The sequence below is a fragment of the Dromiciops gliroides genome, chromosome 4 (genome assembly GCF_019393635.1).
Source record: "Dromiciops gliroides isolate mDroGli1 chromosome 4, mDroGli1.pri, whole genome shotgun sequence".
Taxonomy (NCBI): Eukaryota; Metazoa; Chordata; class Mammalia; order Microbiotheria; family Microbiotheriidae; genus Dromiciops; species Dromiciops gliroides.
The window spans coordinates 25,973,513-25,990,038 of NC_057864.1; the positions used below are offsets into that span (position 1 = coordinate 25,973,513).

The window sequence follows — 16,526 nt, forward strand, 5'->3', positions numbered from 1 at the left end:
AAGATAGCCTGGAGAGCCAATAAGGGCTCAGTCTGAGCCAACACTGCCCTGGCAGCCCGGCTCTATTAAAGCAAGAAGAGCATCACAGGCAGACTTAGGAAGGTCACACTGCTCAGGACAGACCGAGAGGCCTGCTCTGCCACTTAACGGCCTGCGTGCCCCTCACCAGAAAAGTGAGGAGGCCGGATTAGGTTACCTCTAAGCCTACAGCCCAAATATATCATGCTAACATTGGGCTCCCATCTAGACAACACATTAATATAGTGGGCAACTCCCAGAGAAGGGTAAGGAGGCTAAGAAGGGAATGAGAGAAGGAGCAATGGAGGTAACAGAGGATGTTTGATTTACCTGACGAGCAGAGCAGGGGACAGGACAGGTATCGTCAGGCATTTGCAGGGAGGTCATGGGCAAAGAGGATGAGCCTTGTTCTGCCTGGCACCAGTGGGCCAAGCAAGAGCAATGGGGAAGAAGCTGAAAAGCAGCAGATTTGGGTGATATTGAAGAAAAAGCGTCCAAACTTCCAGAGAATGACCCAGAGTGAGCCTCCCACCCAGGGCTTCCCCGTGGCCTCAGGGCCCCTTGGATATTTCTGAAAGGGGATTTTTGTTCTTGTACCTAATGACCTTGATGGTCTCTGGAGGAAAGCCCCTCCAACCCAGATCCTGTGATATCACCCAAAGGAAATCCAATCTGTTTCAAACATTCATATTACAGTGAGATTGGATACTAAAACTTAGCTTGTTTCCCCAAGAACTCATTTCATGGGAGCTGATGAGAGAAAGCCTATCATTGAAAATTTACTGTAACAAGTCATATGCTGAAAGCTAACGAGACTTCCAGTTAGCCGATTTTCTACTTCAACAGACTTGATCGGCGCCAGCTCTTAGCTTTTAGCCAAGTAAAAAAGTGTTATGTAACGGAGGGGGTCAACTTTTTACCAGTAATACTACTACTGTACATTTATTTCTAAGTAGCTTGACTGGCCAGGCCTAAAAAAATTATCTTCCAGCTATTTCCAAGAGGAATTTATGTTTACAATTATGTTTATTAATTTCAAGCAGATGAACAACTTTATTTTAGTCCCCCAAATACTCTAACATGTAGCCAACTGATTGTTCTGCAAAGTTATTATTCCATTAACAAAGATATCACCAACTTTGCCAAATCTGATGTCCCTTGCCCCACCCCCAAATGTATTAAACATAGCCACAGAAATAAGGTGAAGACAGATGTCAATTTTAAACCACATTCAAGTGTTTTTGCTATTTATTTAAGATATCATGATCAGATGCAAAGGTCATGAAGGCACTGTTCCAAAATCATCTCACTTGAGCATGTATTATGTAAGAAAAAGCTAACTCCCAAGCCTCATGACACATGAAGGAGATCAAATCACATTGTGCTAAGTATTTTAAGGGGATTCAATTGTATGCAATCCATCTGTTGCTCAACGGGAACACTCAATTGTGCAATCTGAACCTTTCATCTGGAACATGTTCCCTCTCTCCTGGAAACCAAGCCTTTTATTCAATGGCCTCTTTAAACTGCTCTGTTAAAGGGGGCAAACAAGGAAGTCTGTTTCCAGTTTAAAGCAACAGTCAGACATGACACAGAGGCCAAGTCTCAAACATCCTAAGGAGGCTTCTTCAGATCAAAGGTACTAGTCAACCCAAGTTCTCCTATCCATCAACGGACCCTTCACAAGCGTTTGTTAAGCACCTACTATGTGTCAGGCACTGGGGAGACAATACAAAGAAGGAAAGACTTCCTGATGGGAAGGACAACAAACTAAGGAAGAGACAAGAACATGTTGCCATAAATAATCATGACAACAGCCCATATTTAGATAGTGCTTCCTATGTGCCAGGCACTGTGCCAAGCACTTTACAAATACGATTTCACTTGATCCTCACGACAACCCTGGGAGGGAGGTGCTATTGTAATCCCCATTAGAAACAGGCAAAGAGAGGTTCAGTGATCTGCCCAGGGTTACACAGCTGGTAAGTGTCTGAGGCCAGAAATGAGCCATAAAAATGGAGCACAAACATAAAGTGAATAAAGCAGCGAGGCCCCGAGAATGAGATCCCCCGGACGTCTACACTGTGTTGCACAGCAGTCCAGGATATTGACTTTCCCCAGGTTACATACAAAACTCTTCTGAAATAAACTAAGCCTCCATCCCTACCGGAGGCAGACTGAAAGCAAGGGCGGGTGGTGCTTAGGCCACCCAGGGAGAGAAGGGCACTGGACTCGCCACACCACTGGCAGAGTTCATAGCACTCCCCGTGACACTCAGCTGGCAAACAGGCCCCTCTGGCTGCTCCCGAGCTCCTTCCTCCATTGCTGGGATGAATCCTCCCCTCCTCATCCTGACCCTTCAGAATCCTTCCCTTCCTTCAAGGCTAACTCAGATGCTGCCTCCTCCGCGAAGCCTTCCCTGATCCTACCTAGCGACCTTTCTCTTCTGAAGTCTTTCTGGAGATTTGACCTCTCTACCCCTGTGGTGTGCTGTGCTTCTCTAGCTGTGGATGGGAGCAGCAGCTTGGCACTGGACCCTGGGGCTCACATCGGGTGACCAGATACTCACTGTGTGAACACAAACAAGTCAACTCCTAGTCTCAGTCTCCTCCTCTGTAAAAAGAGGATCACAACACACTGCTGCCCTCAGGGAGTCATTACAAGGAAAGCAGTGGGAGTTTGGAAGCTCTAGATAAATCCAAGTTGTGATTTGTGTTCTAACCATCTCCCCCAGGAGAACACAGGCTGCCCCAGCGTTAAGGACTCTATATCCTTCCCCGAATAGGCAATGAGGCAACCAGACTGAAATACGGACAACAGACAGCCCAGGGAAAGTGCAAAACAACATGTGGTAAGAGATAGGAGCTGATCTGGGCAACAAATGCCAATGCTGGGGAGTGAGGCGGGTAATTCTTCCTGTAAAAGATAAGCAGGATTGGTATTTATAGTCTGCTGAATTCCTTAGAAAAGTTAACAGACAGACGGATCATCCAAAGTGTGGGAACAGCAAACCCCTCATCCAGAAGATTTTCAAATCAAACAACTCTTTGGTGTACCCAAGATGGATTCTACTCTGTCACCCTAAATCCCGAGAAAGGGAGCCTCCATTCCAGGTGGATTCTTCACTCTCCTCTATGCGCACCCTGCACTGTGATCAATCAGGCAAAGGAGCACGACTGAGCATTCACCCTGTGCCAGCAAGGACAGTGCTAAGCACCAGGGCCTCAAAGATCAAACTGAAGCCGTCTCTGCCCTCCAGGACATTCCACTCTAATTCAGTAGCATCGGCATTTACTGTGCCTATAAACCGAATTTCAGTTGTGTCTGACTGTGACCCCATTTAGGGTTTTCTTGTCAGAGATACTGCCATTGCCTTCTCATTTTACAGAAGAGGAAACTGAGGCACACAGGGTGAAGCGACTTGCCCAGGGTCCCACAGCTTGTAAGTGTCTGAGGCTGGATCTGACCTCAGGAAGCTGGGCCTTCCTAACTCCAGGCCGGGTGCTCTATGCACTATGGCACCCCCCAGCACACAAATCAAATCAAAGGTAGCCTTGGAGGGGAGAAGACATTAGCAGCCAATGGAAGGACCAGGATGGACCTCATCCAGAAGGCAGCACTAGACCTGAGTCTTGAAGAAAGCCCAGGATTCCAGGAGGCACGAGTGACCATGACGATTTCAAGGGTTGGACCACAGCTCTCAGGACTGTCTACCTTTAACATCCCATGTGATTCTGTCTGTGCATCCCTAGCACTTAGCACAGTGCGCCGCACTGAGTAGGTGTTTGTTGACTTATCCTGTGACTTCGTGGGTTTTCATTATCGCCTCCCTCAAATGTCTCTTCCACATTCATCTCCAACACAAGCTCCAGCCACAGTTCTTGTCCCCTATTTCTTACCATTGACTAGATCTCTCCCCAGCCTCCCTGGCATCTAAAACTCAATTTATATTTCCCCCCAAATAAACGAGTCCAGCCCTCAGATTCTGCATTTCGGTTGATGATGAAATCATCCTCCCAGACACCCGACATGCTAACTCTGAAGTCGCCTCTGACTCTTCCCTCTCCCATCATCATTTAATCAGCTGTCAAGTCCTGCCTGGCATATCTATACATCTCTTCTATCTGTCCCCTCCCTTGCAGGAATCACCTTAATTAAAACCTGTCAGTCTACTGACCTCCACTATTCCGGCAGCAAACTAACTGGATTTGCTGCCTCTGCTCTCTCCCTTCTATAATATGCCCCAGATAATCTTTCCAATCTATTTCAACCATCACAGCTCTCCTCCAACTAACACCCCCCCCCTCCCCATGCCTACAAGCTAGGTGGCACAGTGGATAGAGCACCGGCCCTGGAGTCAGAAGGACCTGAGTTCAAATCCGGCCTCAGACACTTAACACTTACTAGCTGTGTGACCCTGGGCAAGTCACTTAACCCCAATTGCCTCACTAAAAAAAAAAAAAAGATAAGGAATTCACTCTGTAGCCTAGCCTTAATGCCCTCCATCATCTTTTCCCAGCTTTTCACCAGAGTCAAGCTGAATTTTATTCCATTCTCCATGTTCTTTTCTTGCCCCTGTTGCCTCAATGGTTTGGTTATGTCAACCACCTCTTCTCATTCCTGCGTCTTCCTGCAAGGCCCATCTCGAGGACCACATGGGCCATGACATCCTCCCTTCCCTACACTCATTCTTTCACACCCCCAGCTCGCAGGGCTCCTCTGCACTAATCCTACTGCCATGATCATTCCCCTCAGACAGAAAACTCCGGCGAGAAGGACTCGTCTTTTCTCAGTATCCCCAGTCAAAAGGATAGGGCCTCGTCCATCCATCTGAGATCTTACCCATAGAAGGAATTCCCGGTGTGGAAATCCCCTCTACTCTTAGCGAGCTGCCCAGGGCCCTGAGAAGTTAAGCCCTTTGCCAATGGTCACATAGACAGGACGTGTCAATGGCAAGCCTTGAACCCATGCCAGCCTGATTTCAAGGTGCCCAGCTCACTGTCCATTATACCCTTGCTGCCTCTTTGTCCATTATAAATGCTTGTTGACATATAGCCTATATCAGATTGCTTTCCATCTTGGGGAGGGGGGAGGGAAGGGAGGGTGGGAGAAAATTTTGGAACTAAAATCCTATGAAAACAAATGCTGAAAACTACATGTAACTGGAAAATAATAAAATACTTTTATGATTACAAAAAATAAAAATAAATGCTTGTTGGATTGAACATAACAGTGAGGCAAATGGTTAAAAGTGATTCTGGGGGCAGCTAGGTGGCACAGTGGATAGAGCACCGGCCCTGGAGTCAGGAGGACCTGAGTTCAAATCCGGCCTCAGACACTTAACACTTACTAGCTGTGTGACCCCGGGGAAGTCACTTAACCCCAATTGCCTCACCAAAAAAAAAAAAAAAAGTGATTCTGGCCTTGGGTAGATTAGATGGCCCAAGAAAAAAGACCAACAGTTCAATGGTGTTAAACAAATGGGTACAAGCCACAAACTAAGGTAGTAGGAGCAAAAAAATAGCATCCTGTCCTAATTCAGAGATCACAAAACTATAGCTGGAAAGAACTGAAAAACAATAAGGTTTTAAGCAGCCTTGAAAAGACCCCCGAGAGCAGGTAGGTGGCATAATGGATAAAGCACCAGCCCTGGATTCAGACAGACCTGAGTTCAAATCCAGCCTTAGACACTTGACACTTACTAGCTGTGTGACCCTGGGCAAGTCACTTAACCCTCATTGTCCTGCAAAAACAAAACAAAAACAAAAACCAGAAAGGCTCCCAAATCAGTGACTCTTCCAAAACAACTCTATTAACATTTGTAAAGATCAGCTGATTTGCTGTAATTTCTCAGTTTCCTGGGTCAAAATTGAAGAAAATTCTCACTAAAAGAAAACTGTCTGCATCTTTTCCTGGTCCCTCTCCCTGGCTCCTCCTACTCAAATGGCCTTCCATCTACTCACATCATATCTTCTCCATTTTATCATGACCTCCTTGGAGCAAAGCTTGTTCCTGCCTTTATGCACAGCAGCTGGCAAATAGTAAGGATTTAAAAGTGCTCATTCACTCTTTCTTAGCTGAAGAGGCAAAATCGACCAGTTTAATTCAACAAACATTTATTAAAAAAAAATAACCAAATTTATGTTTTAAACTGGCAGTTAAGCAGAAAATACATCATGTAAGCGCTTCTGCCCATTTGTCCTGGTTGGACAGTATTAAAGCAACTAGAACATCTCATTGATGCAGGCACCACATTTTTAAGGCAAATTCTATGGAAATGTCTAGCTCCTACCCAACTGGGTATGATCTCATGCCTACCCTGAGCCCATTCAGGTCCAGACACCACCCCCAACCATCCTGTCTTCCTGCCGCACACGTGGGAGCCCTCACGAGCTTCACTTTCTGATCTCTCAGAACCCTCCGCCATTCACTTTTCAAATAACCAGCAGAACAACAACTCAGAGGTCACCATCCCAGGGCACTTTCCAGGGATCTAAATTCTGTTTTGTGTGGCACTCCAGCCACTGGCGACACCTCACATGTCCTTGAAAAGTGGCCAAACTGTCAATATATGTCAAATAAGCATTGACTTTCCAGCATATCAGCCCCTTTCAGATGACTGAACTCATCAGGAGTTCCATGGTCTCCCCCCAGGAGCAGCAGCATCACCAGACACTTGCCCAAAGACTCAAGCACTGGAATGGGCCCCACCAAGGAATGTTGGGAAGTCTTTTTTATCTCCTGATAAAAAGATTTCGATCTAGTCCTGTCCACAGCCAGGAATGCAGATAAACTGACCACCCAAGGTCTGGAACAGTCTCTCTACACGTCTGCACCTGTTGCAATACTCCCCAGTCCCATGACCCAACTCTGAGGTCACCTCCCCCACGAAGTTTCCCTGATTGCAGCTTTAAAGTGATCGACCGCCTCCTCAATCTCTCCTACACACTGTGTTAACCTCTCCTAGGCACTCATCACACTATCACAGGAGTCAGAGTTCCCCATGTACTCCTCTCACCAAGGCCAGAAGATGCCCCGTGTTCCTTCTTTATCTCACCATGCTCAGCACAGTCTATCAAAAGCAGTAGGGGCTTAATCAGTGTTTGGTGAATTGAATCTAGTCTCCTCTATAGTTTTCACCTTCTGGGGGTGGTCAGTGACTATATCAAACAAAGGAAAAGGGATAAGAAGAGTCCAGTGTCTATAAGGTATGAGGCACAAAAGCTCCTAGATGATTGGGGTAAATATCATGAGCTATTTCACTGCACTGAGGTACAAGTGGACGAGCCAAGGAAAGTGGCTCAGGCCAGCTGGGCAGGAATGCAGACTGGGAACCCCCGGCACTTTGAGCCTGGCCAGGGAGCTCTGGGAGCCCGCTAACCTAAGTTAGCAGAGTGGATGAAATGACCAAGGCAAGGAGGGCACTGACGCAGAAGGAGTGAGGCTGGAGCCGTGAGGAAAATCCATATTTAAGGGCCAAGAGAGGAGCGGTTGGAAGGGCAGGAGGATAACCAGAAGGGTGCAGCACCACAGAAGCCAGGAGACAAGAGGCAACCGAGGAGTGAAGGAGGAGAAGAAGCGGGGCAGGAGGACGGGGGAGCCTCCAGACCTAGAGAGAAGGACACAATCTACCTCTTCAGCTGAGTGGAGCGGGCAAACACCAGGCAGAGAGAAACGAGGGAGAAGGAGCGCCCCCACTCAAGAGCAGGGGTCTTCATCTGGACCATGGGGAAAATCTCAGGGGCCCACAAACTTCTTCACGGACATGGATAATGGTCTTTAAACACAACAGATTCCTTCACGGCCCTACAGACTTGATGTGACGCACTTAACAACACCATTCTGAGGGGCCATAGGCTCCCCCAGACTGACGGCCCAAAGAAGGGAGGAATCCTTGCTCTGGAAGCACCATCCCAGCTCAGGGAACACACATTTCCCTTCAAACCACTCCCAGGACCACCCCGTTTGATGCACAACCCGAGATGAATAAGTATAAGATCTCTACTTGGGGATTACCTGTAGCCCCAAGGGGGTGGCCCTTGGAAATCAATCCACCGCTGGGGTTTATGACCCACTTCCCTCCATAAGTGTTGTCTCCTCTGTCAATCAGCTCTCCTGCCTTTCCTAAAAATAAAGGTCAAAAATGAAACTGAAGCTGACAGAAACACTTCTCAAGTTTGATGTTATGGCTGGGAACTTATTTAAGCAAACATTTCATATCGACGCAAATTAAAAACAGTTTTGACAGAGGGGAACTGGCACAATGGCATACACGAAAGAGCCTCCACTATGAGACGATCCAAACCGGAGGCTGTGAAATTGTCAAGAACAAGCTTAGGACCCAAGAAGAGAAAGAAAAAGACAAAAAAAAAAGGTCCCTGCTCTTTGCAGAACGGAGGGAGGGGTCTGTGGGCTCCCAATGCTGCAACTCCATCTCAAAGGGTTGATCGGTTTTACTGACAGTTTTTCCTCCTCCTCTTTTTCTGTTTTAATTGTTTGTGATAAGGGATAGCTCCCTGGGACAGGAGAAGGTGAGGGATACTGGGAGGAGAAAAAAGGCCCTTGTGTATTGAGCCGGAGGAGGAGCCTCTGGGCTTCCATGCCCCAGGAAGGTGCCTGTAACTTCCAACAGAGCTCTGGGTAGGAAGCCAGGAGCAAGGAAAGAGTTTACCTGGGGGCAGCTAGGTGGCACAGTGGATAAAGCACTGGCCCTGGATTCAGGAGGACCTGAGTTCAAATCTGGCCTCAGACACTTAACACTTACTAGCTGTGTGACCCTGGGCAAGTCACTTAACCCCAATTGCCTCACTAAAAAAAAAAAAAGAAAAAAGAAAGAGTCTACCTCAGTACAGTCAGTCAGAAGTAAATGGTAAAGATGCCGAGATCCCAGTTTGACAAAATCAAAGTTCACATTATTTATCTTCCAACCATTTTCTGTATTCTTCATAAACATTTACTAAGGAATCATTTAAGACTTCTCTATTTTCCACCAAACCCTAATTGGCACAGTGGCCATTCATTACATGTCCCTTACGTGTCCTTTAGCTATGAAAGCACAGGGCAAATTCTTCCCCACACCGTTCCACACAAATACAGAGGTTGACTTTTCCCGGACAGGACAAATACACCCCCCAACAAGGTCTTGTCATTTGGGCCCCAGGGTCCAAGAAGTACAGCACTGTATTGGGGGCTCAGCAATGACAGCTAAGTCTGTGCTAAGGGCCCAGAGCGCATCGGCCTCATCTTGGTCATCAGATTTTTTCAGGTTTTATTTCTAATCGTCCAGTTTTGTGTGTGTCAAACCTTCGTGATGGTCTCTCTTGGAAGAAGATGCAATGAGGCTTCATAGCAGTCAAGCAAGAATGAACCAGAGACAAGGGCCGCCCCTTGGCGTTCCTGGGTAAACGATGAGAGAGCGAGGGTACAAGGCAGCCCTACAGGGCCATGGAGGCACTTGGGGGAGCAGTCAGAGCAGCAGAGAGTAGGGCTATGCTGAAGCCCTTTCTCCCAGAGGGCATCTTTGACATTGTCAAAACTGGCACTGCCCCTCCTGATATTACCAACAAAGGAGTCTCACCTCACTGGGAGCCCCTCTAAATGCCTCTGGCCATCACATCCCTGCAGATGTGCAGTGTGCACATGCCCATTCATGCCTAGGGTTTCCAAACTATAGTCCTCCTCCTCCTCCTCCACTTGGCTAAGAGAACAATACCTGGGCACCTGCCCCTCCATTGGGGTGCTTGTTCCAACTGTCATGGGCCTTCTCAAAGGAGAAACTGCCAGAACCTGGTGCCATCTAAGAGCCTTCTCTCTGGATCCCGTGTCTCTAGTTCTTTACGCACACGGTTCTAGATCCAGAGGCAAGCAGGCCCCTTCGACCAGGACACAACCTCCTCATCTGACAGAGGAGTACAGCAAGGCCCAGAGAGGGGAAGCACTGCCCCAGGGTCACACAGCTACTAAGTGAGGACAGAGGATTTGAACCCAAGTCCTCTGACCCCTCTGATGCACTGCTTTCTCCCACTCCCCGATACTGCCTCTATATTTTCAGAGTCCGTGCTGAGCCCCCTTGACTGGGATGAAGATCATAGTCAAAAACTACAGTCAAAATGCAGAGATATGTTTAATGGGATTGTACATATATAACCTATATGGGATCACTTGCTGTCTTGGGGAGGGTGGAGAGTGGGAAGAGAGGGAGAAAAAGTTGAAACTAGAAATCTTATAAAAACAAATGTTGCAAACTCCATCTACATGTAACTGGAAAATAATAAAATACTTTTATGGAAAAAAAAAAAGAAAAAAACCATAGTCAAAGGTCACAGACTCTGAGGAGCTGGATATTTGTTCCCTAACCACAAGGACTAGATCACAGAATCATGGGAACTCAGAGCAGCAGAGCCCCCTGAGGCCTCTAGTCTAGCCGGGACAAATGCCCTCTACAGCACCCATCAAGCATTCTCCTCCCTCCTTTCGGGGAGGCCCTCCCCACTTCTGGCCAGAGCTCACCGACTGACTTTAACACAAAGGCTGCTTCTCTCAGGCCTCTGGCCCAGCTCCTGGCTCGGCCCTATGGGCCAAGCCAGCCAAACCTGCGCCGTCTGCCCATCCTTGAGCACAACCTTCCTAGCTCACAGAACCTCAGAGCTGGAAGGAGCCTCAACACCCACTCTTCCAACCTATTCCTGAGCAAGAATCCCCTTCTCCGGCCCTTCCGGGCTCTCCTCCTCGGCTCCACCTTCCTCCTCAGCCCTGATCAACAGGTGGCAGTGTGGGGCCCCCAGCCCAAGTCTCCTCCAGGCCAGGCATCCACTGCTCCTTCAAATGGCCTTCAGGGGGAAACAGGGGGGAGGGGGGACCCACCGCAGCTAAAGAAAAGGTGGGAGGGGAATCACCCTGATTACTTTGATTTCCCAAATTCCTCCCATGTTGTGGGTCCTAACCCTCAACAAGGCCTTAGGAATACCTGACCCGATCCGTGCCTCGGCCTAAGCCCAGCCTGCAAAGGGAGAAGTGGGAGTGGCCATTAGGAAGTGGGACAAGCCCTCCTCCCAAGGGTCCTGTCACCAACTAGCCCAGAAGGTCATGGGCCTCTTGTCAGAAGCAGAAGACACTTACTAGTTGTATGACCCTGGACAAGTCACTTAACCCCTGCCTGCCTCAGTTTCCTCATCTGTAAAGCGGTTAATAATAACACTGACCTCCCAAGGCTATTTTGAGGATCAAAGGAGATCATGAGGTCATGGGGCAAACCTGAAAGCACCCATAAAGGTGACCGTCCACCTTCCCCAGGACCAGGCATGCAGAGCGCCACAAATAGCAAGGCACTGGGCGGCTCGTACCTTCGGCACACAACCCCAGAGCTTCGTAAGTGATGAGCTCATTAGCAGAGAAACAGTCGTGAAGCTCAATGACATCCACATCCTTCGGCTGCAGCCCAGACCTCTCATAGCACCTTCTGGCTGCTTCTTTACTCAAGTCAAAGCCCACCTGAAGCCAAAAGGAGACACGGTAACAGCATCAATGTGAGGTCGCTTTGGCAAAAATCATTTACAGAACACGGTGGCCCTTGGCTAACTTGTACTTGGCCCAGCAGCAGCAGATCTTTGACCCGGAACCAAAGGGGCTTCTGCAGGACCCCCACCCCCGACAACGCACAGACTCTGTCTTGAAGCACAGGCCCCAACACCGTGCCTTACACACTCACAAACCCTCATCTACTACAGAACAAGCTCTAAAACATACCTCAGGTCCCTCCAGTAACACACCAATAATCAACTCATGTCTGCCTTCCACATACAGGCCTGTCCTGCCCATTGCTGACTGGCAGTGAGTGCCAAGTGCCAGTGACACAACAGCAAGTTCTCCATCTCTAGGGCAGCATCTGGTTATGAGATTGACCGCGTGCTACACGGGATGTGCTTAACTGAACCTCCACCCTCCTAAGCAGCATCTTCTGGAGGGATCCAGTTCAGCGAATAATTTCATTTGACTGGACGTTTTTCCACTAAATGCCCAGGAGCCCTGGGCTTGGCTAATGAGCTGATGATTGTGTAGGTGAATTCATTTTTTTTGTCAGACAGGTCTATGCTGGTACAGGAAACTCCCAACATTAAAACTTCCTCCATCGATGGACTCCAGCCATGAGTCCAGAGGTGCCTTGGGACCTGAGAAGGTAGGAGGCTTTCCTGCATGTGCCAGAGGAAGGGCCCCCAAGCCCGAGGCCAGCCCTCTGCCCGCCACGCCTCCCTGACTGGCATGTTAATTTAACAACCAGATTAAAACAAGAGGAAAAAGGGCTGCGATGACAGATAATACAAAGACTGTGTAATGATGATCATCTCCCAAGAGAAGACAAAAGAAACACTGAGTATTTCTCCAAAGAGAAGGTCTAAGTGGGAACAGAAAAGCTGCCTTCGAGTATCTGAAGGCCCCTCTTATTCTGCTTGGCCTAGAGGAACGAACTCAAAACCACGGGGAGACGGGACAACAGAGAGAGTCAGACCCGATGGGAACAGACACCAACTTGCCAGCAATCAGTGGGTCTCCCTGGAGACCTTCAAGAAAAGCCAGTAGAGCTCCTAGTTGGTGCCGGGCGGTCTCCAGGGGGCCCCCTCCCAGCCTAAGGATGTCTGTGATTGGTGAATCGAAGCAAAGGAGAAAGCAGAAGTGCAGACGCACCACTTTGATCATGCTGTTGTCCTTGAAGGTGCTTGTGAGGTCTGTCACCATCTCCTGGGCCACAATCTCCACAGCTCTGGACTGCAGGTTATGCTTGAGCACAAAAGATTCACTAGCTAGGATCGCTGCGGCCGCACCATCCGAAGTGGGACTGAAAAAAGCACGAATCATCATTTCCTCCCAGACCAAGCTCAGGCTTGGGAGGCACCCTAGGGCAGAGGCCCCTTCAGTGCCCAGGGCCTCCCGAGTGGACTCTACAGGTCCTGGACTTTCCGCCCTCCTTCCCTTAGTCTACTCCTACTTTGAAATGTTGGGTCCCAGATAAAAAAATAAAAACACGCTGAATCAAATGCACTATCACCCACATTTCTAGTAAAATGTTACAAACTGAAACCTGTATGAAGCAGCTATGAGGTGTGGGTCTCACTTCTCTACTCCGTCCCTACCCCCAGTGCACAGGATGCACCTTCCTGCACAAAGGCCAAAGAGGGACGAGCACCCAACAAAGGACCTCTAGGGGTCTCCGACTGCCCTGTGGCCAAGGTCAGCTGCCAAGACTGTTCCACATGCACACCCCGAGCCACAAAGGGCCTGCCTCCATCACCACCAGCCCCTTCCTGGGACCCTCCAGGGCCAGCCTGGAATCTCAGAGCAGGCTGCAGCTGGGGGGGGGGGGGATTCACCAGCAGCCAGCTGCGAGGGGCTGAAGGGTCACACTGCAGCTTCCTCTCAAGGGGGTTCCAAGCAAGAAAGTGAGGAGGTTCGGCACAGTATGACCTGAAGAGCTGAGGCCAAAACGTGCCCCCTTCCTCTAGGCACAGCTGAGAATGGGGCCACGGGCAGCCAGTGGGGCTGCTGGGTCTCTTAGTTTGGTTATAAGGAAAGGTTCAAGCGGAGGGAAGACATTTAACAGGAACTTAAGGATAGTGTAAGGATTAAAGGTAACAATGACACTGGGTGAAGACACGGGAAAGCGTCTCCTTCCTCCCAGCAGAGGCAGGGTTTTGCTTATGGCCCGTTTGAACGGACTGAGATGGGGAGGGTGACACCAAGAAATGACTGATGCAAAAACAACCTAGCTAATATGAGAATGGTTTCCATGACTACACATGTATAACTTATTTTGAAATGCTTCAGTTCTAGTGGGGGGGGGGAGGAAAATTTTTTAACAAGGAATCGATAAAACTTAAAAAGAGAGAAAACCCAATGCTCTGAAATGAGGCATAAGCTATGAAAACTCAACAGAGAACCAAGTAAAGGGAAAGGAAATTCCCTAACAGTTTGGAGGTAAGAGAAGAAAGAGGGAAAGGCAGCAGTTACAAAGTGGCAGGGCAAGAATTCTGGCAGCGGGCTCCCTGGCAGAGTGTGCCAAGGCTGGGTGGTGCCCGCCCACCCCAGGACATAGAGTTTGCTGCAGATGCTACACAATAGTGGAATGATCATTCTTACCAACACTGTAAGACAGTCAGATAATCAAAGACTTTTCGAGAATTCATCACCTCGTCCAAGTTATACTTCTGCTGGAACTGGGAATACCTAAGGACGAGACGGACAGTTACTAGCGCATGGGAGGCCAGGGCTACCCAGCTGGAGAGGGGAGGCACAGAGGGAGAGAGCTACCACTGCGACAACAAAGGGTCTCTGGGAGCAGCTCCAGTGTTCATCTTCCCGGACGCAAAAATTAATTAAAAAAAAAACCAACCCTCACCCTTAAATGCTTTATTTTCCTCTCAAAGGAAAACATGATGACAAGTGTCAAAGCCAACCCAGCTGAAGCGGCTCCCTGTGGCCAGACCCTGTGCCATGTGGAGGAGTCATCTGATGAAGACTGAGCAGACAGAGGCCTCCTCCCTCCCTCTTCCTCCCCTCCCTCCTCCTCCTCCTCTTCCTCCCCTCCCTCCTCCTCCCTCCCTCTTCCTCCCCTCCCCTCCCCCTCCCTCTTCTTCCCCTCTGCCCACCCCTGACTTCCGGACAAAGCCCCGAGGCCTTGGCTGCCATCTCGCCTTGGAAGATTCCTCCAAGATGCCTTCCCCTCTTGGTGAAAGGAAGGGTAAAAACCAGGCAGGCTTCACTGCTCTCCTGGCTCCACACGGACTCTCAGTCCCCTCTTTGGTACCTTCTCAACTCCCTTTTCTGGGGGGTCTTCCCCAATTAGAATGTTAGCTCTTTGAGGACAGCCATTCTTTTCACTTGTATTTGTATCCCAAGCATTTTGCACAGTGCCTAGTATATAGTAAGCACTTAATAAATGCTTATTGTTGACTTGATTAAGTGCCTTCTGTATGCAGACCATTGTGCTGGGCAAAGGGGATTGCCAAATTCAGATATAAGAGGATCTTTGCCCACAAAAATCCTATGGTCCAAGAAGGTGATAAGATCCAACAAAGTACCTCATGCACAACAAAACTGCCTAAGTGCCTCGGGAAGGGATAAAACAAAGTCCTGTCCGAGGTCCAAGGGGGAAGGTAGTTACTGCTGGGGAAGTGATGGAAGGCCTCATGGAGGAGGTGGTCTCTGGGCTGGTCTTTAAAAGATGGGTAGAAATTCAACCCACAAAAGGGGGAGGGAGGCAGGCCAAGGGCACGGATGACCTATACAGAAGCATTACTGTGCTGTTCCAGCATTCTTTCTTGACCGCAATTCACAGGGAAGCTGGTGTCATGCCCCGTGGTCCCCTGAGGCCACACACGCAGTTGGGCTCAGCAGAGTGGCTAATGACCAGCATGAAGAACCAGTCACACAGGATGAGCATCGGGCCCACGCCCCATCTCTACCTCCAGAAGGAGACCACCCTCATCCTCTCTCTATGCAGTGGCCTCTTCCTTGGGCCTCCTGCCTCAGGCCTCTCCCCACAGCATCCACTCATTCATTCAACATTCAGCTCACATTTATTACTCTTGCCCTGTGCCAGGAACAGTGCTGGGTACTGGGCATACAAAGACACTGCCCTCAGAAACCCTACATTCCACTGGAGAGAAACAATACACACACAGCAAATTAAATACACACAAAGAAACTTCTAGGGAGGGGGCATTGTTGTCATCTGTCCTTCATTCTGGAAGAAGACCAATGACATCTTGATTTGTGAGTGACTTGGGGTTAAGTGAGGCAGAGCTGGGCAAAGGGAAGGGGAACTGGCAACTAGCAACAGGGCCCCTGATGTGGCACCTGAGCTGAGGCTTAAAGGGAGCCAGGAAGTCCATGACCTCGAGCAAGGAAAGGCATCTCAAGCACGGCGGCCGGCCAATGTGAGATAGCGGGGAGTCGGGGAGCAGCAAGACACCCCATTCAGTTGGCATTGAGTGTGTGTGAAGAACAGGCAATGTGCAATTGATCCACTTCTGACCACTTAAATTGCACAGAATAAGTGTGGCTGTTCCTTCCACGAGTTCAAACATCTGGAGACAATTGTCACATCGCACCGTTTCCAGCCTCAAGAATTTCAGCTCCTTCAACCATTACTAAACACACCGTGATTTCCATTGCTCTCACCATGCCATGGCCTGTGACCCATCAATGCTTCTCCTCAAACATGACTGGACTGAACAATCAGAGTCCAAAGGGGCCTGGCGCATAGCAGATGCTTAATAAATGCTAGTGGACGTGACTTGAACCTTTCATCTTATCCCAGTACCTCTGATCCACCCTCTTACTGGTGGCTGGCTTTGTTTCTGTAGAGAAGACCAAGGGAGGCAATGGACAGAGCAGGAAGAAAATTGGGTTTGGAGTCAGAACATAAGTCAGATTCTTGGCCCCTGCTTTATTATGAGCATTAAAGCTTTGCTTATCATTGCAGGAAACCCTGGATATTCATCCCACCATGTCTC

General features: G+C 48.9%; 1 protein-coding gene across 2 annotated transcripts in view; it reads right to left on the reverse strand.

Moving 5' to 3' along the window:
* The window catches only part of SCP2 (sterol carrier protein 2), a 72,343-nt gene that overhangs the window by 30,006 nt on the left and 25,811 nt on the right, over positions 1-16,526 (reverse strand). For both annotated transcript variants that reach the window (XM_044001267.1, XM_044001268.1), the window contains 4 exons: positions 14,149-14,235; positions 12,700-12,850; positions 11,361-11,508; positions 8,035-8,142 (listed from right to left, as the gene is read on the reverse strand). In XM_044001267.1, coding sequence (XP_043857202.1) covers positions 8,035-8,142; positions 11,361-11,508; positions 12,700-12,850; positions 14,149-14,235 — 494 coding nt within the window. The remainder of the gene's footprint in view (positions 1-8,034; positions 8,143-11,360; positions 11,509-12,699; positions 12,851-14,148; positions 14,236-16,526) is intronic.